The sequence below is a fragment of the Gymnogyps californianus genome, chromosome 13 (assembly GCF_018139145.2).
Source record: "Gymnogyps californianus isolate 813 chromosome 13, ASM1813914v2, whole genome shotgun sequence".
Classification (NCBI taxonomy): domain Eukaryota; kingdom Metazoa; phylum Chordata; class Aves; order Accipitriformes; family Cathartidae; genus Gymnogyps; species Gymnogyps californianus.
The window spans coordinates 13,171,911-13,195,691 of NC_059483.1; the positions used below are offsets into that span (position 1 = coordinate 13,171,911).

General features: G+C 50.9%; 1 protein-coding gene across 1 annotated transcript; it reads left to right on the top strand.

Moving 5' to 3' along the window:
- The first annotated feature begins 229 nt into the window (after positions 1 to 229).
- MCM2 (minichromosome maintenance complex component 2) lies at positions 230 to 12,839 on the top strand. Its single transcript, XM_050904879.1, has 16 exons — positions 230 to 235; positions 768 to 955; positions 1,542 to 1,717; positions 2,380 to 2,643; positions 3,670 to 3,889; positions 4,202 to 4,409; positions 5,142 to 5,276; positions 5,483 to 5,674; positions 6,803 to 6,896; positions 7,420 to 7,670; positions 7,923 to 8,049; positions 8,255 to 8,367; positions 8,500 to 8,742; positions 9,516 to 9,698; positions 10,708 to 10,863; positions 11,780 to 12,839. The coding sequence occupies exons 1-16, from the start codon at positions 230 to 232 to the stop codon at positions 11,888 to 11,890; spliced, it is 2,667 nt and encodes an 888-aa protein (XP_050760836.1). The 3' UTR covers positions 11,891 to 12,839.
- Positions 12,840 to 23,781: the final 10,942 nt, after the last annotated feature.

The following is a 23,781-nucleotide window of genomic DNA, read 5'->3' on the forward strand; positions in this document are numbered from 1 at the left end:
AAGCGCCCTTGGCCGTGCCCGGGGGTGGCGGTGGCGGTGGCCCTGGCCCTGGCCCTGGCCCTGGCCCCCGCCCGCTCCAGGCTACCGCCCGCCGCCTCATCCATATTCACGCTGCGGGGCGGGGCCTGCTCCCGAGGCTATCAATTATTCATGAGGTTTCGCGCGCTTTTGCTGATCACGTGGGTCTGTTTTCGCGCGGAATCCGGCTGGGCAGGAAGACGCGGCGGCGATGGCGGTGAGTAGCCGGGCCGGGCTGGGGCAGCGGAGCGGTGGGAGTTGGGGTGCCACCCCCGCGGGGTGCACATCCCGGTTCCTCCCCGCCGCGGGAGTCTTGGCACTGCGGTCACGGTCGCGCGGGGTCCAGAGGGGATTTCGGGGAGGGTGTGGGGGTGTGAATGGGGGTGCGCTCGCCGAGGACACCCGAAATGCCGAGGGAAGTTTCCCACGTGCGCTGCACCGGAGAAGAGAGCCGGGCCGCGGGAGGATCGGAGCCCTTCCCCTCCGCTCCGGCTGCTCTGGGCCCGGAGGATGGATTTTCCCCCACTCTCCCATGCATTCCCGTTGCCATTCGCAAGGAGGGCTAATTATTTTAATCTTTCCCTCATCGGGAAGGAGGACTCATCGATGATCCATGGCCCCCTTCTGACCGCCGCCCCCATTGCAGAGGCTCCTGGAAGCACTGACTCCCCTCTCCCCCCACGGCCCGGTGCCGGGGAGGAGGGTGCCCCGGGCCCCCCGCCCTCACCCTCTCCCTCCTGTCCTTGCAGGACTCCTCCGAGTCGCAGGCGGCGGCCACCAGCCCCGTGCGCAGCTCTCGCCGGGGCGATGCCTTCACGTCCAGCCCCGGCCGGGACCTGCCCCCCTTCGAGGATGAGTCCGAAGGGCTCCTGGGGACCGAGGGGCTCCCCGAGGAGGAGGAAGAAGGAGAAGAGCTCATCGGGGAAGGGATGGAAAGGTAAGGAAACCGGTGGGAGCCAGCTTCTGGGGGGTTGTGTCTGGGGATGGGGTTTTGCTAATGGGACGTCAGTGCAGCCAGCAACATGGAGGGGCTCTCCAGCCATGGTGGGGTCCCTCTGCTGTGCTGGTAGCTGGGGTGAGGGGGCCGAAGAGCTGCTGGACAGTGGAGAAAAGTCAGGGCATGATGTCATTTGAGTCCTGGAAGAACTGAGCAAATTGCAAGCTGGGAGCGAAGTGCCATCATGATCCAGTGTGGGTAAACCAGGATCTCCCGGGACGCATGATGTGCATCCAGCCCAGCTCCTTACTCCCGCAGGTGTAAATTTTAACGTTTTTTTACTCAGCCAGGCCTGCCAGCAAGCTGGTGAACTTTACAAGTTCAGCATGGCTGCTGGCATTCATAACCATGGTGCTGGAGCCCTTTGTACTGCAGGGCATCTTCCGTTGTGAAGTGCCTTCCTGCTCAACACGTTCAGTCTTGCTGCAGAACAACTGTCCTGACACCTACCCAGCAGCAGCTGGAGAAGGGCTGGAGAAACGCTTTCTGGAGACTGGCCTGATTGAACGCTATGTGTGTCTGGTAGGGACTACCGCCCCATCCCCGAGCTGGATGTCTATGAAGCAGAGGGCCTGGCCTTGGATGATGAAGATGTGGAGGAGCTGACCGCCAGCCAGCGGGAGGCCGCAGAGCGAGTAATGAGGCAGCGAGACCGCGAGCTGGAGCAGGGCATGGGCCGCATGAGGAGGGGGCTGCTTTACGGTAGGTGCAGATGAGCTGTACCAAGTGGGCTGCTGATCTCCGTGTGGTTGACTGTGAGCCGGTCCTTGTGGGGGAGCTGGACTCTCACCCTCAGAGTAGCAGCGAGGTCCCTGGAGCTCCAGTGTATTTGGGCTCCTAGTGAAATCTCTAGCTGTGGGCTTGGCTGGACTCCCCAGTGCATGATCCCTTTGATTTGGGCTTCCTAGGAGCTCATTTGGTGTGTTCTTCTGGTGACATGTTTGCAGCTGAAACAAAGTCAGGATCCTGGGCCTGTATCAAGGGTTTGGGATTCTGCTTAGCATATGCTGTGGAGTTTGTTGGTGTTGGTGTTCCTATAGAGACTTTTGTGGGCTGGGTGGGAGGGCCTTTGATGCACTTGGAAGCCCATTCCTTGGCCTTCCTTCCTCAGTGCGTTAATGGACTTGACTGTGTGCTGTTTCATACAAATCTTCTTATTCACCCCCATAAAGGCTTTAGCTGTGTTGTGGAAGATGTAGGAGCCAGGCTAGAACTGGATTTATGTTGGGCCTGGGATGGTTCTTGGTTTGTATCCCAGGCTCTGACCTCTTTGCTTCCACAGCCTGTGCAATCCAACCATGACTAATCCAAAGAGTGGGAATGGGAATCCCAACTCTTTAACATCTTTTCCTCCCAACCCTTAGATAGTGACGATGAAGACGAAGACCGTCCTTCACGGAAGAGGCGGCTGGCAGAACGGGCTGCCGATGGCATGGAAGAGGAAGATGAAGACATGATTGAGAGCATTGAGAATCTGGAAGACATGAAAGGGCATTCGGTGAGGGAGTGGGTTTCCATGGCAGCTCCCCGGCTTGAGATCTACCACCGCTTCAAGAACTTCTTGAAGACCCATGTGGATGACCATGGGCACAATGTCTTTAAGGAGAGGATCAGCGACATGTGCAAAGGTAGGGCTGGGTGATTAGAGGCTCTCTCCTCTTTATGTGGCTTGTGGTACTTTGCAGTGATCCAGTCCATAGGTGGATTTTTTCTGCCTGCCCTGTTTGTCCCAGACATTGAGTCAGCACTTTAAGAAACTCAGATGCTGATGGAGATAAATGAATAATGGAAATATGTCTACTATCTTCTTTGGTTCTGGCTGACTAATTAGAAGGCCCCTGGCGTCTGTTACTCATTAATATTCATATCGTAGAAATGCTAGCAAAAGAATATGTGGGGCAGCAGACAGTGGTCTGCAAGCTTGCAGTCTGAAAGAGACAACAATTGCTTGCTGTCTGTGCCAGTTACTTTCTCACAGTGGAAACTGGATTATCCAGCAAGGGGACACAAATAGACCTTGTGACTTTGAAAACCATGTCAGTGTTGCAGCCTTGAATTCTGACTAGGCACTGCCAGAAGAAGCAGTCATTAAGGCTGTCATTGATAAATTTTAAAAACAGAAATTGTCACATCTAGGAAGAGCTTGTGTAACTGCAGTTGTTCGTATTTCTTCTTTATATTGAGGCTGAAGCTCCAGAAGCTTGAGTAGTGGATCAGCGTCAGTGTTATACAGCTAGGAAATAAAAGGCATTTGTCTTGTCCCTTTCCAGGAACATAAGATGCAGAAGGTTTTTGCTAGCCATTCAGCACAGGTGTCTCTCCTACTAACTACTGTTTCCTGGAGGTCTCTGGGAGAGTTGTGCGTTGCGCTGAGGCTTTTGAGTCTCAGGAACACAGCCTGGGAAGTATCTGTGCTGAACTGGAGAGGAACAGTCACAAGCTTGGTACTGATGAAGAATTTGTCAGAGAAACAAATGAAAAAGAGTTTTACACTCATTTTCAAATAGTTGACCTCTAAACATTTTTCAGGGAAGGTGTAGACATCTGCAAACTGCAGCCTGCAGGATACAGGCTTGTCTGTTCTGACTATCTTTTGCAGACTCCTTGAGGAGTGATCAGGTTGAAAATACAATTCACCCCATCTTTTTCTTAAGAGAACAGAGAGAGTCTTGTGGTAAACTACGAGGATCTGGCAGCCCAGGAACATGTCCTTGCCTACTTTCTGCCTGAGGCCCCAGCAGAAATGCTGAAGATCTTTGACGAAGCAGCCAAGGAAGTGGTGTTGGCCATGTACCCCAAATACGATCGTATTGCTCAGGAGATCCATGTCCGTATCTCCCACCTCCCTCTGGTGGAAGAGTTGCGGTCGCTCAGGTAAGCAGCAGAATTACCAGCAGTGGCTGTGGGGCCTGCAGCAGGCTTTGGGGTGCTCAGGAGAACTAGTCTGCAAGCTAAAGCTCTGGATAAGTCCAACAGGATGACTGAGCTTATTACAGAAAAAAAGTCAGATTAAGGATGAACTTCCAATGTCCCCAAAGGTAAAACACAAACCCTGCGAGAAAACTCCTACTGATAACTGTTTCTTACTAGGCCTTTGGGAGTTGTGCCTTGTAGCAAGAATATTTCTGTAGGGTGTTCTGCCTTTTGTGCCCTGCAGGCATCCAGCATCTCTCTGTCTTTCGTCAGGCAACTGCACTTGAATCAGTTGATCCGGACCAGCGGAGTGGTGACAAGTTGCACAGGGGTCCTGCCTCAGCTCAGCATGGTCAAATACAACTGCAGCAAGTGCAGCTTCATCCTAGGACCCTTTTTCCAGTCCCAGAACCAGGAGGTGAAACCTGGTTCCTGTCCAGAGTGTCAGTCTCTTGGCCCCTTTGAAATCAACATGGAAGAGGTAAGAGATGCGCTTGCCTGGATGGGGCTGTTTGCTCGTCTTGCCCAGGCTGCTGCACTGCCTGTTCCTCCCAGCCCTGCCTTGGCTCACACCCTTTGAACAGCCTTGGTGCCAGGAGAGGGGTCTACTGCTATATCCAGGGGGCTGTGAGGATAGATCTTATCTGTTTGAGCTCTTGACCTGAATCTGCCCAATTTGGCAGCCAAAAGTCATTTACTGCCTCATTGTAAGTGTTTGGGCTGAATCTTTTGCCACAGTCATCTCTGTGGTACACAGTTACCTATTCATATTGTAGAAGTGCAGACGCAGACTGTCCAGTTCTCCTCCTTCCCAAGTTAGGTCAGTATTGCCTGATCTGCCAGCTAAGGAAACTAGAGGACAGTGATAAAATCACTGATGTGGAGCTTCTGACTTTCATTCTTTGCTTTGATATCTTTAACCATCACAAGTGGAGCATCTTTCTCGCAGGAACTGGTCCAGTATTTGGGTGGACAAACACTGTGGTGGCTGAAACACAGTGGTGAGATGTGGCAAAGTGCTTTCCTGTCCCCATTGTTGTCTTTCACACCCTGGGATTGCTCCTCACAACCTCCATCCTCCCACGCCCATAGTTTTCTAACCCAAGTATAGTAAATCTTTGAATGGACCTTCTTTGGTGAGGTGCCTTTGAAAAGCATCGGCTGTGCTGATGCCCACCAGACTTGCTGGGTAACTTTTATTTTGTTGCTGCAGACAGTCTATCAGAACTATCAGCGCATCAAAATCCAGGAGAGCCCTGGGAAGGTAGCTGCCGGCAGGCTGCCTCGCTCCAAGGATGCCATTCTCCTCGCCGATCTGGTTGACAGCTGCAAGCCAGGGGATGAGATTGTGAGTGCATTGTTGAACTCAAGTATGGGGTGAGCACAGAGCATTTTTAAACTCTGACAATGACGTCACAGGAACATCTGTGCGGATGTGGGAAGGGATTGTCCTCAGATGCATTTGGGCAGCTGCTTTTGAGACTGGTATCTTAAAATGGAGAAGGGGCTGTTTTGTACCATGCAGGCACTGACATAGCATCTCCTGGTTCCCAGGAGCTAACAGGGATCTACCACAACAACTATGACGGCTCCTTGAACACTGCCAACGGGTTCCCAGTGTTTGCGACTGTGATCCTGGCCAACCACATCGCCAAGAAGGACAACAAGCTGGCTATTGGAGAACTGACTGATGAAGATGTGAAAGTGATTGTGGGTCTGTCCAAGGATGAGCAAATTGGGGAGAAGGTGGGTCAGCCTCAGACATCCCTTCTTTTCCTGTTGATAACTTGCCATCACCTGGCAGCTGGATCAGAAAGTGATGAAAGGTGTCAGCTTGCTAAACAATGGTTAAAGAAACTTTTAGAAATCCCAGTTCCCTCTGAATGGTCTTCTGGTCTTCTGTAGCTCTCAGACAGCTGTTGATGAGAGTTAGTTTTAGGAGGGAAGTAAATAAGAAACTTCCCTTGTACTTTTGGGGGTCAAATTTTCTGTTTCTCCCCTTCCTTCTCTGAGCCTTCCACATCACAACAGGGCTGGAAGACAGGTGAGACACACTCAGACACTGATTATATCTGGTCACTGTTTTCTCTCCCCATATCTTGAAAGCAAAGTGGGGAAGTGTTCTGAGGGGCCAATGCTTGCATCTCCAGTCCCCTTAAGGGGATGTTATTACTTAGCTTAAGCTGTGGTAGAGATCTTAGCTTTGCTTCTCTCTGCATGCTAAGACCTGAATCCAATACTTGAAAGAACAAAGCTCCTGGATTGGTGCATGCTCAACCTCACTTGGGTCAGGTGTAAGCTCTGTAATAGGGAGACCTCACTCTGTTGCCTTGGTCATGCTGTTTGTATATTGACTGCTGTTCCCAGTGGGTGGAGCGGCTTTAACCAGGACTGTTTTAACGTCAGTAGTCTGCAGCATCAGGCTATTATCAGAATACCCTTGAGAAAATAAGCCGGTTGTTCATAATATTTGACCATGATGACAAGTCATGTGCGGCATAGCCCATCCAACTACTATCATGTGCAGTGAATAAGTCTCAGATCAAGGTTTCCAGCTTTGCAGCTGCTGATAACAGCCACTGCGGTGTGCTTTGTGTACAACAGGAGTGTGGAGGCAGTGAGAGCAGATTCCAGCACCAGACTACACAATCTGCCATGCCCCAACAGCACCATTTTTGTGAAGCACCTTTAGGGGACTCCGGGTGGGTAGTTAGCTTTGAAAAAGCCCCCTCACCTTGGATAATAAAAGACTCTTCAAAGACAGCAGTATTGTAAGAGTAACCGTAGATACAGCCCCTTGCTGATTTTCATGCCAAATTCTGCCCAGACTGGGAAGTGGTATTCTCTGGACAACTCCTCTGGTTTTCCTTTCAGATTTTTGCCAGCATTGCCCCATCTATTTACGGGCATGAAGATATCAAGAGGGGCTTGGCTTTAGCTCTCTTTGGTGGAGAGCCCAAAAACCCAGGTAGGTGTCACTTGGGGCTACTTCACTCAGCTGAAAGCAAATGGATCTGGGTTTGTCTGCAGTGTTGCAATGAGAGTGGTTAGAGTTGTCTGTGTGTCTTGGTGACAGGCGAGGTAACAGACTGAGGGATATCTGTGATGGAAGTGGCTGCTTTTATCACGCTGAAAACTCTGGTGTAACAGTAGAAACACTAGGACTGAAAACAGCTCCTGCTGCAAAGCTGGGCAAGTTTTTATTCCTCCTCCTCTAGGAGGTCATGTTTGATGCCCCTTCAGAGGTTTGACCTTTTGGTGTCCTGATTTGTTATCATCTCCTTCTTAGAAGGATGTGTTCAGCAAGGTTAGAAATGCTGGTTTACACATGTGACCGCCTCCAAAGCTGACTTTCTTTTTCCCTCAACTTCCCTGTAAAGTGGTTTCCCTGCCTACTCTTTGCCTTCCCTTCAGCTTTGTGGTGTTCAGGGCAGGGTTGCTATCAAGCCACGCACTCAGCTGCCAACATGTCTCTCCCGTTACTGTTGTAGGCGGCAAACACAAAGTCCGTGGTGACATCAACGTGCTTCTGTGCGGAGACCCTGGTACTGCGAAATCACAGTTTCTTAAATACATAGAGAAGGCGTCTAGCAGAGCAATCTTCACCACTGGCCAGGGTGCTTCTGCTGTGGGCCTCACAGCCTATGTCCAGAGGCACCCGGTCAGCAAGGAGTGGACTTTGGAGGCAGGAGCCCTCGTGCTGGCTGACAGAGGTGTCTGCCTGATCGATGAATTTGACAAGGTGAGGCCTAGCTTCATCTCTGTGAGAAGGAAGAGCTGCGGAGGGACCGGCTGTAACCTCTGCGATGAGGAGACACTATAACTCATGATACCATCTCCCAGCTGACCAAGAGTCCTGCAGTTTGCTTAGGTCCTTACTGGTCCATAGTGCAGTTTGCTACTTTTTCAGAGCATCAGGAGCTGATTCCCCTTGGTGTGTTGGACAATGGGTATAGACATAGATTCAGTTTCAGTCATTCTTGCTCTCTTACAGATGAATGATCAAGATAGGACCAGCATCCACGAAGCCATGGAGCAGCAAAGCATTTCCATCTCCAAAGCAGGCATTGTCACATCCTTGCAAGCCCGCTGCACCGTTATTGCTGCTGCTAATCCCATAGGTAAGTGCTGAGAAAGCACAGGACCGTCTCAGGTCTCCAGCATGAGTCCTGCTGTCATGAGAACTGTGGCACAGCTTCCCCTGCCTCTGCCTGGTTTCTCCAGATCAAGTGAGCAGTAAAGTCTCTCTGCAGGAGGTCTATGCTTGCTTCAAAGCTTCAGCCCTGGAGCCTGTGTTTGACTTTGTGGTTTATCTCTCTGATCTAGGTGGGCGATATGACCCATCATTAACTTTCTCGGAGAATGTAGACCTGACAGAGCCCATCATCTCTCGATTCGATATCCTGTGTGTGGTGAGAGACACAGTGGACCCTGTGCAGGTACAAGCTGTGCTATGAATCTGAGCTTGTGCTGGGCTTGTGATGCTGCTGTTGGGATGCTCAGCTGCAGTTGCCCACTGAGTTTTGCTATCCAGTGTCTTCAGTGTCTGTTAGTCCACTGCTCTCTTGTAGGATGAAATGCTTGCCCGGTTCGTTGTTGGCAGCCATGTCAAGCACCACCCAGGTAGCAAGGAGGCAGTGAATGGGGATGCCAATGAGATCATTCTTCCCAACACATATGGGGTTGAACCCATTCCCCAGGAGATCCTGAGGAAATACATCATCTATGCCAAAGAGAAGGTCCACCCCAAACTCAACCAGATGGACCAGGACAAGGTGGCCCGGATGTACAGTGACCTCAGGAAAGAGTCTATGGTGAGAATACTGAGGAAAGGGGGGAAGAAGTAGGTATCTAGACTGCAAATCAGCCTGAGACTGCTTCAGCATATGTTGACACATTCTTGCCATTCCTGTCACAAAAGTCTGTGCCACTGTTTTGTGAGAGACAGGCAGATCTTGCAGTGTCTGCTGAACAGATGATTCTTCATCTAAATGCAGAGTCCTGCCTGTTGGTGATCTGTGGACTGATGGACTGGACACATGTACTAATGCCTGCCATGCCAAAGTCCTCTTATTGTCACCCAGTCTGGCAGGCCCACAGGAGATGTTTGCATTCACTGAGACCCATGTGCTCTTGGTACATTACAGGGAGCCGTTCTGTGTAGAAATGCCTTTCTCTTTTGTCCATGGGATCTCTCAGGCTTGTTCCATGCTCTCCAAGTGGAAGAGGAATTTGTTGAGGTCAGAGGGAGATTTTTGGAGCTTGAGAAAACTATACCTTTTCTTTTTTAGTTGGCTTTTTGTTTCTTTAATGGGATTGCTGTTCCTGGAAAGGCACTAAACAACGGCCAAGAGAGACCCCGCGTAGCATCCCCTTGCACCCTGCTGAATTAAAATGTTGAACAGGGAACTTGTACCACTCTGTGCAGAACGTGCCAGCAGGTGGCAGAGCCTCCTTAGCCTGAGAGTCCTCAAAGGTCCAGGAGCAGCTCCCTACAGGGTGAAGTAGGTCCTGGGCCAGAAGCCACCTTTCTTGCCCCATATCTTTTATCCTTCAGTAAGGAGTTGCCTCCTCCTCTCCCCCTTAGGCAACTGGCAGCATCCCCATCACGGTGCGTCACATTGAGTCCATGATCCGGATGGCTGAGGCTCACGCCCGCATGCACCTGCGGGACTATGTGGTGGAAGACGATGTCAACATGGCCATCCGGGTGATGCTGGAGAGCTTCATCGACACGCAGAAGTTCAGCGTCATGCGGAGTATGCGCAAGGTGGGCACTGGCTGAGCTGAGGGCCGTAGCTGTACCCCAGACCCCATGGGTTTGGCTGCAGCCTGCTCACGCTGCCCTGGCTGCGCAAAGAGACTCTTCCAGGCTCCGCAGGGGTCTGTCCTGCAGCGTCGGGTGCTGAGCCCATGTAAATGGAGTACTGTGAGTCTGAAGGCACTGCTATGTGACTGCCCTTCGTTAGTCTGTGGTGGGGCAATGTTTTTGTTGGGGCTGAGAAGGAAGTGTGCCCTGAGCCTCTGTATCAAAAGCACTGCTGCATCTCTCTTCTTTTTTGACACCTTCCCTGCTATTTTGGCACAGGACTCCCACTGCTGCTGCTGCCGGGTGATCGAGCCCGAGCAGGCAGTTAGTTTCACGTTTTTTCTAGGGCTTCTCAGGGGACAGTTAACCACAGGGCAGCACTCGCTGTGGTTTAGTGCAGTCTGCCCTTTTCTCTGAGTGGCAGGGGCTGGCTCCGAACAGCTCTTGGCTGGCCACAGCCTGGCATTTATCCACTCTGAGTGTCTGCCCTCAGTCTGGACGACTCATGGCCTCTCTCTTTGGCTGCAAACAGCCAGCCAAGTGTGAGCGTCTGCTGCGGAGGCACAGGACAGTCTGGGTTAAGGGAGGCTGCTCTACGCCTTCCCCAGGGCCAGCCCTCCCACAGCTGCTCCCCACTGCAGGCAGCACACCTCCACAGCAGTGCGCTGCCAGCCCCCAAGAGGCTCCAGGGCTGGTGATGAGGCCCCTCCGGAGATTTTTTAATGGGTGTAAGAGCAGTCGGCAGAGGAGTGTCGTGGCTGTCACAGGGCTGTGTTTTAACTGCGTGTGCAAGTGGCAGCTTGGCAAGGCCGAAGTCCCTTAAGAGACACTAAGGGCGCAGGTGACAGCGCTGTTATTTGTTTCCCCTTGTGCTCTGTGGGAGGAGGGATTTGGTTGGTGTTGGGCATGGGAGACTGCAGTGCGTCACTTAGTTCCTGACCCTCTTGGCTCATCTCATCCTCCCTCCCAGACGTTCTCCCGCTACCTTTCATTCAAGCGGGACAACAATGAGCTGCTGCTGTTCATCCTGAAGCAGCTGGTCGCAGAGCAGGTGATGTACCAGAGAAACCGCTATGGGGCCCAGCAAGACACCATAGAAGTCCCAGAGAAGGACCTGGTGGATAAGGTATGGGCTTATTGTAACAAGCCACCTCTGGATTTGGTTCCTGCTCTCTGTCTGCAGCCTCAGAACCAGAGGTGTTCTCAGACTTGTAGCTTCCTTTCCTGAGTTATGGTACCAGGAAAAAATGGTGTTAATCAATTTAACCCAGAATCAGAACTGTCTTTGCTCCTCTCTTCTCTGGGAGCGCCATATTCTTCCCCCTCAGTTCTCATGCACCCCCATAAAGCTTTGGAGTTGGAGTGGTAAATCCTGCAGTATGGCTGGTGCTTTGCAAGTGAATGAGGACACAAGTTCCCTGGCATCTGCGTTTGAAGAAGCAATGAGCAGAAAAATCTCTGCTTGTATTTCCCAATCCCTCCCAACTTTCCCAATCCCTCCTGAGGCTCACTCTCCTCCTCCTTAATGCATCATCATCCCAGCCCAGGGGCTGCGCTCCTGGCTCTGCCTTTCTGTGCAATGTATTGACCTTGCTTGGCACTAAAGCAGTATTTGATTCCCGGGTTGCTGCTTTTCTGCTCCTTGCATCAAATGTGCAGAGTAACTACTTCCAGAGCCACCAGCTTGGTGCTGCTGGTGTGACCACCCCCAGTCAGAGGTCTCCTGCAAAACTGTCTCCCCCTGGGTGAGGTATTAGGGGCTTTTGGATAGTAGTTATGTTCTAGTTCCTGTGGAAGTAAAAGGACGAGCCGAGAGCAGGCAGATGCTGAGCCAGCATCCTCTCTTTGCTCAGCTCAGCTCTGCCAATGCTCCTTTCCTCATGACCTGCAGTCTCCCCTACTACTGCAGTTCTGGTTCCTGCTGAGCAGAGCAGAGATCGCTGACTGTCAAATTTTATGCGGCCTCTGCTATGGAAAACCACATGGTTCTTATTTTTTTTTAAATAAACATTTACCTCTCCCCTCCCTCCTCCTCCTCCCAGGCTCGGCAGATCAACATCCACAACCTTTCCGCTTTCTATGACAGCGAAGTGTTCAAGATGAACAGGTTCAGCCGGGATGTGAAGCGGAAGCTGATTGTCCAGCAGTTCTGAGGCTGGCAGCGGAGTCCACCACGTGCTCTTGTGAGATGAGACCTCCGTCTTGCAGCCCTCCCAGTAGCACTACAGAGATCACGATCCAGAGGGACTAAGCTGCACGTTCTCTTGCTTGCTTTGTGCCTTATGGATTAAGGGAGTGCTGAGTTGCTGAAGACCTTGTAAATAGAATGGAGTTAAGTAGTTAAATGCCCAGCCAAGTCTGTTTAGCAACTTCACTGTTTTGCCTTGTAGCTAAGCACAACAGGGAGAGAATTGCTGGCCACATAGATGGCATGTTTGCTGTTTGTTTGTCGCTAGTTGTTATGGGCTCATCTGCAGGAGGGACCTAGTGGGAGCATTCGAAAAGCATTTGTCTGCCTTATCCACGCCCCTTGGATTGCAAGCACCCTCAGGGCTTCTCTTTTCCCATCTCTGGCGACTGTGCAGCCTGCTGGGTGATAATTGAGACTGCTTTCAACTCTCTGTGAACCAGCCAGCCTCTCAGCTCCAGGCCTTTGTGCCCGACACTTGACATTTCCCCAGGTGCCCACATGGGTTGACCTTGTGCTTGGTTTCTGCAAGGGAGGCGGGGGCAGAGGAGGATGAGAACTGAAATAAAACATAACCATATCTAATATTAGTGGTGATCTGTATGGGCAGTGAAGGCTGCTTCAGTACATTGTGGGGAGTGTCCAGAAGCCTTAGGGAAGGGGCATCCCCTGCCTTATTGGGTGTTACCTTTGTGCAGCTGTCAGCAGATGTGAATTTAGGGCTGGATCGAAGTGCTGGCACCTAAACTGATCACCACCTCTCACAGCCATTTGTTGCGGGTGAAGTACCCATGGTGCTGTTTTTGGGAGTAGCAATGGAGGAGCCCTGAGCTGGAGGTGTTCACGGAGGACAGGATGGACTCAGTGTTCACATGCAATTTTCTTACTGTGTGCGTTTTGAATACATTTGTTTTTCAATACTTTTGTGTTTCCTCCTCTTTTGGGAACTCCTGCAGCCATGAGGGTAAGGAAGAGTGTAAGTGAGCAACCTGGATGCTGGACCAGCTGCTCAGTAGTTTGTGGGGTTGGGGTTGGGTACAAACACATCCCGTGCTTGTTCTTAAAGTTAGTAGGAATTGCCAGTGCTGGTCTCTCAGCTATTGCACATCTTTACCATGGATGGATACCAGGACACGGTTGTCCACAGGACAGTGTCATGAACACTGCCTTTCCTACCAAGGGCCTGCCTGCAGTGGCTCCTTCCCTGTGTTGCCTTCTTGTTGGAGCACTGATCCCTCTGTGGGACTCTCTCCTGTAAATGTTTGTATCACCTTGAGACTGTCCCGTCACAGTACATATCTCCCACCTCCCTTCCTTTCCCACTCTTGGATTAGACAGCCTTGATCTGATGTCTTGGCTGCCGCTTGGATTCCAGTCTAGAAGAAGCAGTAAACCCTCTCCAAGACGCAGCTGAGGTCTGTAGTGAATGTGCTTTGCCTGGCTAGACTTATGGGACCGTAAGGCATCTCCAGCCTCCTCCCGCCTGTGCTTGAGAGAATTTGTAAGCTGGCTGCTGCAATTCTGTGCTGGCCAAGCAGACATGTCCCTCCCTGGCTGCCGACACTGTGGGGTTTGTCATGGTGATGTGCGTGCGTGTGTGTCCTCTCAGCCTTGTTGTTACGCCGGAGCTAGCAGTGCTTGAACCCTGCTAGGGGCTTAGCACATGACTCTCGGCCTGAAACTGGCTCCGCGTGTTGCCTTTTCTGTCTGCCAGCTCCCTCCTGTGTATTTGTTTAACTGTTTTGGCTGGTTTTTTCCCTTCCCACTGGGTCTCTGTCTACCAGGGCTTTCCACAGGCAGCCCATAGAGACACTTTTCTGGCATGCCTTCCCTGCCTCAGCTAGCCCTTTGCCCCCTGAATGTGTGCCTGGGTCAGTTGTGCGCTGGGGATGGCAGAGCTGCTGTGTGCCTGGAACCGCAAGGTGAGGCCCAGCGTGGTTCCTCAGGGCTGGGCACAGAGCTGTTAGCACCTCACCTCCTCATGCCAGAGGCCATGGGCAGAGGCCATCCCTGGGGAGAGCAACTGCCAGCAGTTGCAAGCTGCGCCCAGCTCCGTGAGACCCCACACACCTTGCCGAGGAAAGTGCTGGCCCTGAGACAGCAAAACCAGCAGTAATGAGGGATGAAACAAGCTTGTCAACAAACTGAACTTGCGTGTTGTGGCAATGAATGTAGGGTGTGGGAGGAGAAAGAGGCTTTGTGTCACACTGGAGAAATACAAAATAGTACCTGAAGACTTGAAACCTTGTGAAGCCTCTGCTATGCCTGTAGTGACCCACACAGAGTTAAATACGTGGCCAAGCATGTCACCGCAAACCATGAGAGAATACACAGGAATGGAGTGGGCCTCCTGATTTTCCCAGCTCCTTGCCCTGCTGCTGTTGACAGTCGCCCTTCAGTTTTGTCCTACAACTACTCCTGCCTCCTGTGCTCTGGTCCCACCTCACTTGCCACACGGTGTGAGCAGTGGCAACAGAGAGATGCCCTTGTTGGAGTCACTTGTTTGTCACTTTCCTCACTCTGCCTCCTCCTGAATCCTCACTACAAAGGCAGTTATGCCCTCCCACCTTGTTGTGTTGCCAGCATCCAGCAGAGCAATGAATTCTTGCAGCTGCGCTCTTGCTAATGTTGGCATCAGCCGCTCCGTGGAGTGTTAATGCCAATCTGAAGGCATGTTCCTCCTCTCACAGCCACTGAGCTTTTCAGGTTCCCTGGAGCAAGCTTTGGCTGTTGACAGCATCAGGTGTCTGGTCTGGACAGGGGTGCAGACAGGGGTGCACACTGGGGTGAAAACAGATGCTGCTTTGAACAGGGACTGCCTTGCCAGGGGGCATGTTCCAGCTGAACGTAGCAAGGATTTTACCGCAGGGCTCTGGAGATCAGCAAGCCAAGCCACGCTCTCATGAAACGAGGAGTTGCTCCCCTGGCAACCTTGAGTTTAGCCAAGCTTGAGCACTTGGCTTCTCGCTGCTGTGATTCGAACATTGCGCAGCGCCTCTGACGACCTGGGGCAAAAGCAAGAGTCTTGGGGAGGTGAGGTTTGTCCACAACAGGCTGTGCCTGGGCTCAGATGGAAGATCATGAGGGTGCTACTTGCAAAGCAGGCAGGGCTTTGTGAAGCCAGGCATTGTCCCTTCTAGTGGTCATTCCCCTCTTGGGATTGTATTTGTTGGCAAATGCTGGGTAAGACTGGCTTGGAAGAGCATCTTGATTTGAAAAGGGCATGATGGGCCAGATCCTGATCCAGTTTAATTTGAACATGTTGTGTGCGTGCTCCTGAGAGAACAGCATGGCTCTCTGCATCTCATAAAAAGCTGTTTGACCTTAGCCCAGCACGGAGCATATCTATATACCCACACACATACAAAAAATGCATACATGCCTGCTTGGGGTACATGAGCAGGTGCCTGCAGATAACCAGCTAACTTGAGGGTATGTGATCTGGGAAAAAGGGGGAGACAAGCCCCCTCCCCTTCCTGCAAGCTCTTTCCTACCTACTGACAGGATTTAGAGTCCTGATAGCTTCTGCCTTTATTGTGATCATATACCAACACACTACATCTGCAAGTCCTGGGTTGTATCCAGTGTGCTAGCGGCTGTTTCTGAGTCTGCTTGTCAAATAGCAGATGCCCCTTGAGTAGGGGAAGTTCTACCTCCAGTAATACATTTTTTTTTTCCTCAAATTAATGCCAAAGCCATTTGGAAAAATTAGCATATGTAGCATTTCTGGACCGGCAGTGTTTCATTTTCTCCCATGCCAGACTTTGGCTGGAACCTGCTCTGTCCATCTCCTGTGTGTTTACTAAAGAGCTGTCTGGAAACTGGTTGACAAGAACTTCCCCAGTGTAACTGTGCTCAAGATGTAGCAGTTTTGTTGGATAGTGTCATCTTCCTGTCCTAGAGGAGACCAACCAGCTGCAGTTTGACCAGGAGGGCCATTTCAGGTGGTTATGGCTCTGTCCTTTTTGACCTCGACTGACCTGAATACCAGCATGTGATTGCTGAGCTATGAAGACAGTATGGGAATATGTTTACAGAAGATGGGTCTCTACAGATACAGGTGAGTCACTGCAGACAGCTACCCCTCATGCCATGCTGCAGGTAGGGTGCACTCTGAACTTCCTAGTATTTTTCCATCTCCTAAAACACTTCTCCACTTAACAAGGCAGAGCCAAAATTGGATCAGGTTTCTGCTGTATTTTGCATCTATTATGCAGTTCTTGCTGCCATGACTGATTTAATGTCTCCATTATCATGGAGCATTGGTCTGCCAACCACTCCAGCCATCCAGCATGCTCCTCAGCCACAACTAAACGTCTGTGAGGAGCCTCAAGGGGCTGCTGAGCACTGCATCTTTAGAGGAAAAGCTCCTTGGAAGGGGGTTGTGCTCCTTTCTGCTCATCTTGCAAGTCACTTTCCTCTAAAGGTGAGGTGAAGCTGTGGGGGGAACCCAGGGGAGATGCCAAGTTTCTTCTCTGAGTTATCTAGTGCTCAGGGAGATCTGATAGTGACTGTCCTGTGTAAAAGATGCCAAGGAGCTTCAGTCCCATCAAACCACATGGAAACACATATGTAGGAATGCCAGTAGTCCCCGTGAGCCAGTGTATGGCTCTCCTTAGAGTCAACAGACACCAGCCCTCTTCAGATACAGTCTGCTCCCTCTGCTCTGAAGATACCCACATCCCAGCTTAGCCAGCTATTAAAGAACCAGGAGTTTCTTTGAAGATAACATTAGGCTTTTCAGTTTAGCGAGGAAAGGTATGAACCACCTCTGGGTTCTTCCCAGTGACAATGCTTTGCTCACTGAGGGGTAAAAACTCCCCACCAGTTTCTCAAGTCACTGTGCAAGGAGCGAGGCTTATGTTGTCAGGGCCTTGAGCGTACCAATAGGCCTTAATTGCCCTAACCAGGCTCATCTGGGGCCTCCACCCACACCCATGGCGCAGGTGCTCTATTTAAGCTCAGCCTGGGGCCTTCAGTACCTGCCTGAGTTATGGGGTAGAAGTATTGGTTTCTGGCTTGCTGTGCCTGGTCACAGTCCCTATTGCTTTGGGGTGTGACCCATGACCTGCCTTCTTGACTTGACCTGACCTTGGTCCTCTTCTACTGCCGTGGAGCTGCCAAGTGATCACTGGATGGTGTCTGACCATGGTTGCCATCAGCAGACCTTGACTCTGACCTATGGACTGACTTCCTGGTTTGATGTTGGACCAGCTTCACCACCACAAGTTTCTCTGAGGATCTGGGCTTCTGGTTGAATCTGGCTGCCATCCCTGAGCTGCTCTGCTCAGGTGCCTTGGGTACTGGGGGGGCCCTGTCCTGGTGGCTGTTATTGTGCTCAGCTCCCTGATGTGTGCACCTCAAACCCTGCATAGCAAGGGCTTGGCGGTCGCTTATTTGGGCTTGGGTCATACCTCTAAAACAGGCAGAGCTAAGACCAAAGCTCCTGGACCTTGTCACCAACCTCCTGGCTCTACTGGGCTTTAGCCTGCTTATCCTTCGCCCCAGTAAAAAGCTTCAGAAGGTCTGAGGTTTGCCTGCCCTCATGACCTCTACTTTTGTACATTTCTGTAGATTTTCCATCCCTTCCAGAAGGGCATTTGGTCTCTGTTTAGGATCTGAGTTGATGAGCTCAACACAGAGATAAGTGGGTTCTCCAAGCTGAGCTGTACAGAAGCCCAGCTTAAATGATGTGAATAATCCATGAGAGATGTAGTCCTTTCTCCTTGGCTGGGAGCTCAGTAGTCGCCCCTCATGCAAGTGGAAGACTGTGACCATCCCTCTGCATGCTAGCTCCAACAGAGCAATGTGAGTGGGTTGCTATTCCTCTCAAGTGAGGAGCCCTGTCCCCTGGGCTACGAGGAAACCTGCATGGGCTTTCAGCTGGAGAGCTGTCTGCTTCCTTGCCCCAGGTGGCTCTGTTAAAGGTTATTCTGGCCTCTTAATCAAATTCAATATAGCTTTGTTTTCCTTTGCCCTCTAGGAGTCCGCTGAGGTTTGCTGTCAGAGCCTCCTGCAGGAGAATGGCATGGCTATTAATGCAGCAATCAACTCCGCTTTAGTGAGGAGAGAAATGTAAAGCTTCAGTGATGGGAGGCAGCAGGGGCATGTGAAAACTGGAAAAGTAAAGCACAACTTGTGCCTGCTCTTTTCGCTGCACCTTACAGCAGAGGATGGGAAACAAGCAGGGCTGGTAACAGCACTGTGTCCCAGGTGGGCAGCGTGCCCTCCCCTAAGAGGAGCAAGCTGATGCAGAGAGATGAAAAAAGGCTCAAAGTGATAGAGAAAACCTTGCTCCTGCTCCTGGGCTCTAACTAAAGCAGATTCTGCTCCCTTCTAATTACAGCGTATCCTGGACGGCATTAATTGCTCCAGGTCACTCCTCTTGAAGTGTTTATTATACATGTTCCCCAGCAGGATTTTGGATGAGAGCAGAAACTGCGTATTTTGCCCAGAGAATGGCTGCATGCCTGGGCTATGCAAGAATAGAGTGGGTACCCGCCCCTGCTTGGTACAGTCAAAATGTTTCACAGTGTCCCAGCATTAAAAAGGCTAAGTCAGCAAATAAGCTTATATAAAGCTTGTCAGAGGCTCTGAAGTAAATTCACATATGCTGGAACAAGGGAGAGGTTAAATCTTTCCTTGTGCCTAAGGAGGGAGGGGCTGGGCAGGGGAATTCTCAAGCTTTCCCCTTATGGGGGAATGAGATGCCAAAAGGCTGCACAGCTTCATAGAAGATAGAGTTAAATTGCATGGTGTGCCACAAGCCTGCCATGTCACCCAGTCTCTGTCCCAAAGAGCCAGCAATCGAGGTAACGGGACAGACTCTGAGAGTAGGTTTTTTTCCTTCTGATCTAAGAACGGGCACAGATCACCTTCTGTTGTCTGGACAATTGTCAGTGTGCAAAGGAAGAAGGGTTAAACCCTTTTCCTGGTACTAGTGACATCTTGCATTTTCTAACACTGCAAGAACTTAACATCTGACTGCTTATTTCTTTTGCTTATTGTTTACTTTCTTGCTCTGCTGAGCAAGGGCAATAGATCACTTTCACCTTTGTAGGTGAATTCAGTTTTGCTGTATTTAGGAGAATAAAACATCCCACCATCATATTTCAAGTTAATGTGTTGCCTTTTTTTTAACTGGAGTTTCAAAATAAGTTACATTTCTGTTGAGATTAGACTTTGTGGTTAATTTCTTTTTAATTAACAAGTCCTAGGCACCAAATTCTTTCCCTTAGCTATCACCTCATTCCTCTACCTCAGTAGTACTTGTTTGCAAGTATCTTGGAACAAAATGTGACCCTTACATTGAAATCGGAAAGCTGGCTGAATTTCCTGAAGGCAAAAGCTGTTACGGTAACTTAGAGGGGGAGACGGCAGAAGGATTTTCAGTTTTGCCACCTCAAAATACACGCTTGCTTTCTGATTCTGCCTAACAGACATAACTGTGAAATTGAACAATTTTGGGAAGAACAGAAAAGCACAGATAATGGTAATACCGAGAAAAACTTCTGAACAGCTTTGAAGCAGCTATAAAAAAGCATTTAGTGCAATTGTAAAGCCCCTTTTACCAGTGCTCTGAACATGGATGGAGAATATACACCAGGTAGGGAGGCTGGAGGAGATCAAATGAGAAATGACAAGCCTTTGACTATAAAGCTGTCAATACCTCAGAAGAGAGCCAAGCCAGCCGTACCTATTCCAGGGAGCGTAAAATGAAGACACAAGGGCTGTGCTGGGTTTAAGCTCATGCTGTTTTTAAAGAGAACTGGTGTTGCCCATCTCTGCTGGCTCTTTTCTGCTCCGCTGGCAGCGCTGACCGGGCTGATCGACGTTGCCACTGATTTTAATTTTCTTGCCTAAGATGTATCTTGTCCTTTCATACTCCCCCTTTGTTGCTCAGTCTGAGATTGATGTATAGCGTCAAAATAAATCCAGGGAGCACCATGAGCCTCATAGAAAGTGTGCTCGCTGCCATGCCTGTGTGGTTTCCTTCCCTCTGATTTGAGGCCGTGTAATACATGAGGGTGTTTTTGCGCTTTCTTTGATGTGATTAGGCTGCTTCAGACACTGGATTCAGTTTCTAAGATTTGGGAGCTGGATGTGGCAGGGTCGGGAGATCTGAAAGGCTTTTAGTTACCCACTTGTAGTAAGCCACCTGCATGCTAAGACAGCCAAATTACTAGCAACAAAGTGAAAAATGACAAGAGCATTCATTAAATGCCATGCCTGGACTAGAATCTGAGCGCACTGAAGTGTTTTTATCTCATCTAATGGGTAAGCGGCAGCTCGGTAGTTCCTGCTGCATTTCCTGCTCGGCGGGGGCTGGGGGCTGCATTGATGCTGGGATAAAAAGGACTTTCAGAGCACTGGAATGGACGTGGTCCAAAAGAAGCTAAAAGCGAGTACTTCGGTTCAAGCCTGTTGGCTTTGCCTTGCCGTGTTGAGTAACGGGTGCAGCTGGTCTGTTACCTGCCCTTGTCATGCTCGGGGTAGCTGCTGCATGGGAGCAGATGATGGAAGCAAAGAGCTGGCAAAAAGAGGCAGGCAATTGCACAAAGGGGTGACGTGTGCCAGTGTTGGTCTGGTAGGAGCTGTAAAGGTCAGTATCGATCATACCGAGTACCCTTGGCTGGCTGTTTGATGCACTAGAGGGTTCAGCGGGCTTTGGAACATGATGCATTTCTTTAGTTGTTGAAAACCAGCAAGGTCATGCCAGAAAAAAATACAATCAATATTTTTTTCAGGAGATTCACTCTTCAACTAAAAAAAAGGTTCAATTCTTACAGAAAAAAAAGACTCTGGAATATTTTTAATGAACACTTATTTGAGGAATAAGAATGTTTGAATTTAAAATCCTGATCACCTTCAGACCTATGTCCTGTCATCTCAGCGACATGCCATATGGGAGACATAGAGCACTGGGCACCCGGTGCAAGCATTGCAAGTGCAAAGACACTTGGTGAGGCCGTGACAGTGTGGCTGTTTCCTCACGCAGAGCTTGTGATGTTGGATTTTAGCATCTCCTGCCCTCCCAGAGTTGTGTGACAAGAGACAATTGTTTTGAAACCAAAGAAAAAGGCTCTTAGCCGCTGCTGTTGAGGAAAGCTTGAAAACATGAGCTGAATGCCTAACGGGAAGGGACTGATACGTTTTTGGATCCTTCAGCTTGGAGTTATACCGTATTTGCAGCCTTGTGATGCTTGGGGCTTGACCAGGTCTCTCGAATATTTGGCCAGCGCTGGATCGGGAGTTGCCCAGCTCCTCTGAGGTTGCATGCGCTGGAGGCCTGCAAGAGGGAAGCGGGAAGGCCGCAGCTCATCCAGCTGGCAAGAGGGGCTGAAGCGCAGGGAGCTGGTGGGTGTTCCCTCTCAACTGCTGTGGTGTTACAGGACCCGCTGAGCCTTATTTCTTGGACACCTGTCTGACAAAGATGTTGCTTGAGTCATTTACTGTAATGTCATGCCCTGAGGCCACTAAAGATGTGTTTAATTTGAAATTGAATGTAATTGGAGCAGTTGGCCTTGTTGCTGTAATAATGATTTTCAGCATGTTTCTTTGCTGTGCTATCCACCAAAAGAGAACTGCTCTAAGAGCTACAAATCCAAGAACTGCTGCACTATAAAATCTTTTCTTTTTTTTTTTTTTACAGACACAGCAGTTTGCACAGCAGTTTTTGCAGAAGGGCACAAAGAAGGGGGCATCAGTTGAATTAGTATCCCTGTGACAGTGTCAGATATGGTGGTGACACACCACAGAATGGTTTTGCCAGCAGGTGTTGGAGCAGCTGTCCCTGCTAGGGCAGAGGCTCCAGCGCAGACCCAGCTTCAGATAACGGATGCAGCACCTCCAAGCCCCAGTCTGCAGCGAGTGCCTGGGACTTCTCTGTGGTGCCAGGAGAAATGACCCTCTGTCTTTGAGGAGTTACAGGAGGAAGTGAGCAAGCTGCGCAGCTTCAGAGAAGATGAAGGAAGATAGACAGGATCTTATCTGAGACAAAACAGCTCGAAAAGCTCCCAACTGAGGTAGTGAAGCAGGCAGTGTCCACCCCTAATATTAAGGTAAGTGCAACCTCTGGAGAATATGAAGGATGGAAGCTTCCACACCAAGAGGAAGGCTCCTGCTCCCCCTAAGGACTTACAACTACAAAATAAGTTCACCTCCCTCAAGACTGAAGAGGAGCCAGATGTGCTCTGCCCCAATATCTGCTCGAGCGACAACACAGCAGGACATAAGCAATCCAGGAGGTTCCTGGAGTGTATTGACAGTAACTTCCTCCTCCAAGTGATAAAGGAGCCAATGAGAAGAGATGCTCTGCTGGACCTCATACTCACCAACAATGAGGGGCTCATTGGGGATGTGAAGGTCAAAGGCAGCCCTGGCTGCAGTGACCATGAGACGGTGGAGTTCAGGATCCTGAGGGGAGGAAGGGGGGAAAAAGAAAGCTCACAACCCTGGACTTCAGGAGAGCGGACTTTGGCCTCTTCAAAGATCTTAGGCTCTTCAAAGAGCATCCATGAGTGCAGAGGGAGCTGGCAAGTGTCATTGCAAGGCCACTCTCAATAATCTTTGATCGATCATCATGACTGGGAGAAGTGACCAAAGACTGAAGGAAAGCAAATGTCACCCCTCTCTTTAAGAAGGACAAGAAGGAGGACCCAGGGAACTACAGACCAGTCAGCCCCACCTCGATCCCTGGGAAGGTGATGGAGCAGCTAATCCTGGAAACCATTTCCAGACACATGAACAATAAGAAAATTTGCCACAAAAAAGGCTAATGGTATCCTGGGCTGCATTAGGCAAAGTATTGCCAGCAGATTGAGGGAGGTGATCCTTCCCCTCTACTCAGCACTGGTGAGGCCACACGCAGAGTGCTGTGTCCGGTGCTGGGCTCCCCAGTAAAAGAGAGACATGGACATGTTGGAGAGAGTCCAACAAAGGGCCACAAAGATGATTAAGGGACTGGAGCATCTCACATATGAGAAAAGGCTGAGAGAGCTGGGACTGTTTTTTAGCCTGGAGAAGAGAAGGCTCGGGGGTGATCTTATCAATGTATATAAATAGCTGAAGGGAAGGTGGAAAGATGGAGCCAGGCTCTTTCCAGTGGTGCCCAGTGACAGGCCCAGAGGCAATGGCCACAAACTGAAACACAAGATGTTCCCACTGAACATCAGGAAACACTTTTTTACTGTGAGGATGACTGAGCACTGGCACACGTTGCCCAGAGGGGTTGTAGAGTCTCCAACCTTGGAGATACTCAAAAGCCATCTATCTGGTCATGGTCCTGGGCCACCAGCTGTAGGTAGCCTGCTTGAGCAGGGATGTTGGACCAGATGACTTCCAGAGATGGGGAAATGAAGTTCCCCTGGGGGAGAAGTTTTTCCAGGTTATGAAGTGAGGCGGTCGCTGAGGGGTGAGGGAGACACGGTGGCTCTGTGGGCCGTGGACAACTGAGGTAAGGTCAGAAGATGGATGTTAAGGGTGTTTGGTCTGGGGACCGTTCCAGTCAGGGCCCCGATGTTTCAGGGAGCTGCCTTCTCGCCGGGGCTTTGCTCCTGCCCCCGCCTCGCCCGGCGGAGGGGGGCGTCGCCGGCGGGGTTCGGCGGCTCCCGCCTTCCCGCCGCGGGGGCTGATCACCCACCGCCGGCGCATGCAGCCGCGCCGCCGGCACTCGTTGTGGGCACCGCGGGGCGCCCGGGGGCGGTGGCGTGCCGGGGCCCTGCAGCCGGGGGGCCGGGCCGGGCCGGGGGGCGGCGGCGGCTCCGCAGCCAGGAATTAGGTGCAGATCGCCAGCTGCACCCCGCCTCTGCCTCGGCCGCTCCGTCTGCGCACCGGGCGGGCAGTTAGGAGCCCCCC

Coding starts and splice junctions, on each gene's coding strand:
- MCM2 (XM_050904879.1), top strand. Junction 3,890..4,201: donor GAAGAGTTGCGGTCGCTCAG/GTAAGCAGCAGA, acceptor GTCTTTCGTCAG/GCAACTGCACTTGAATCAGT. Junction 9,699..10,707: donor TCATGCGGAGTATGCGCAAG/GTGGGCACTGGC, acceptor CCTCCCTCCCAG/ACGTTCTCCCGCTACCTTTC.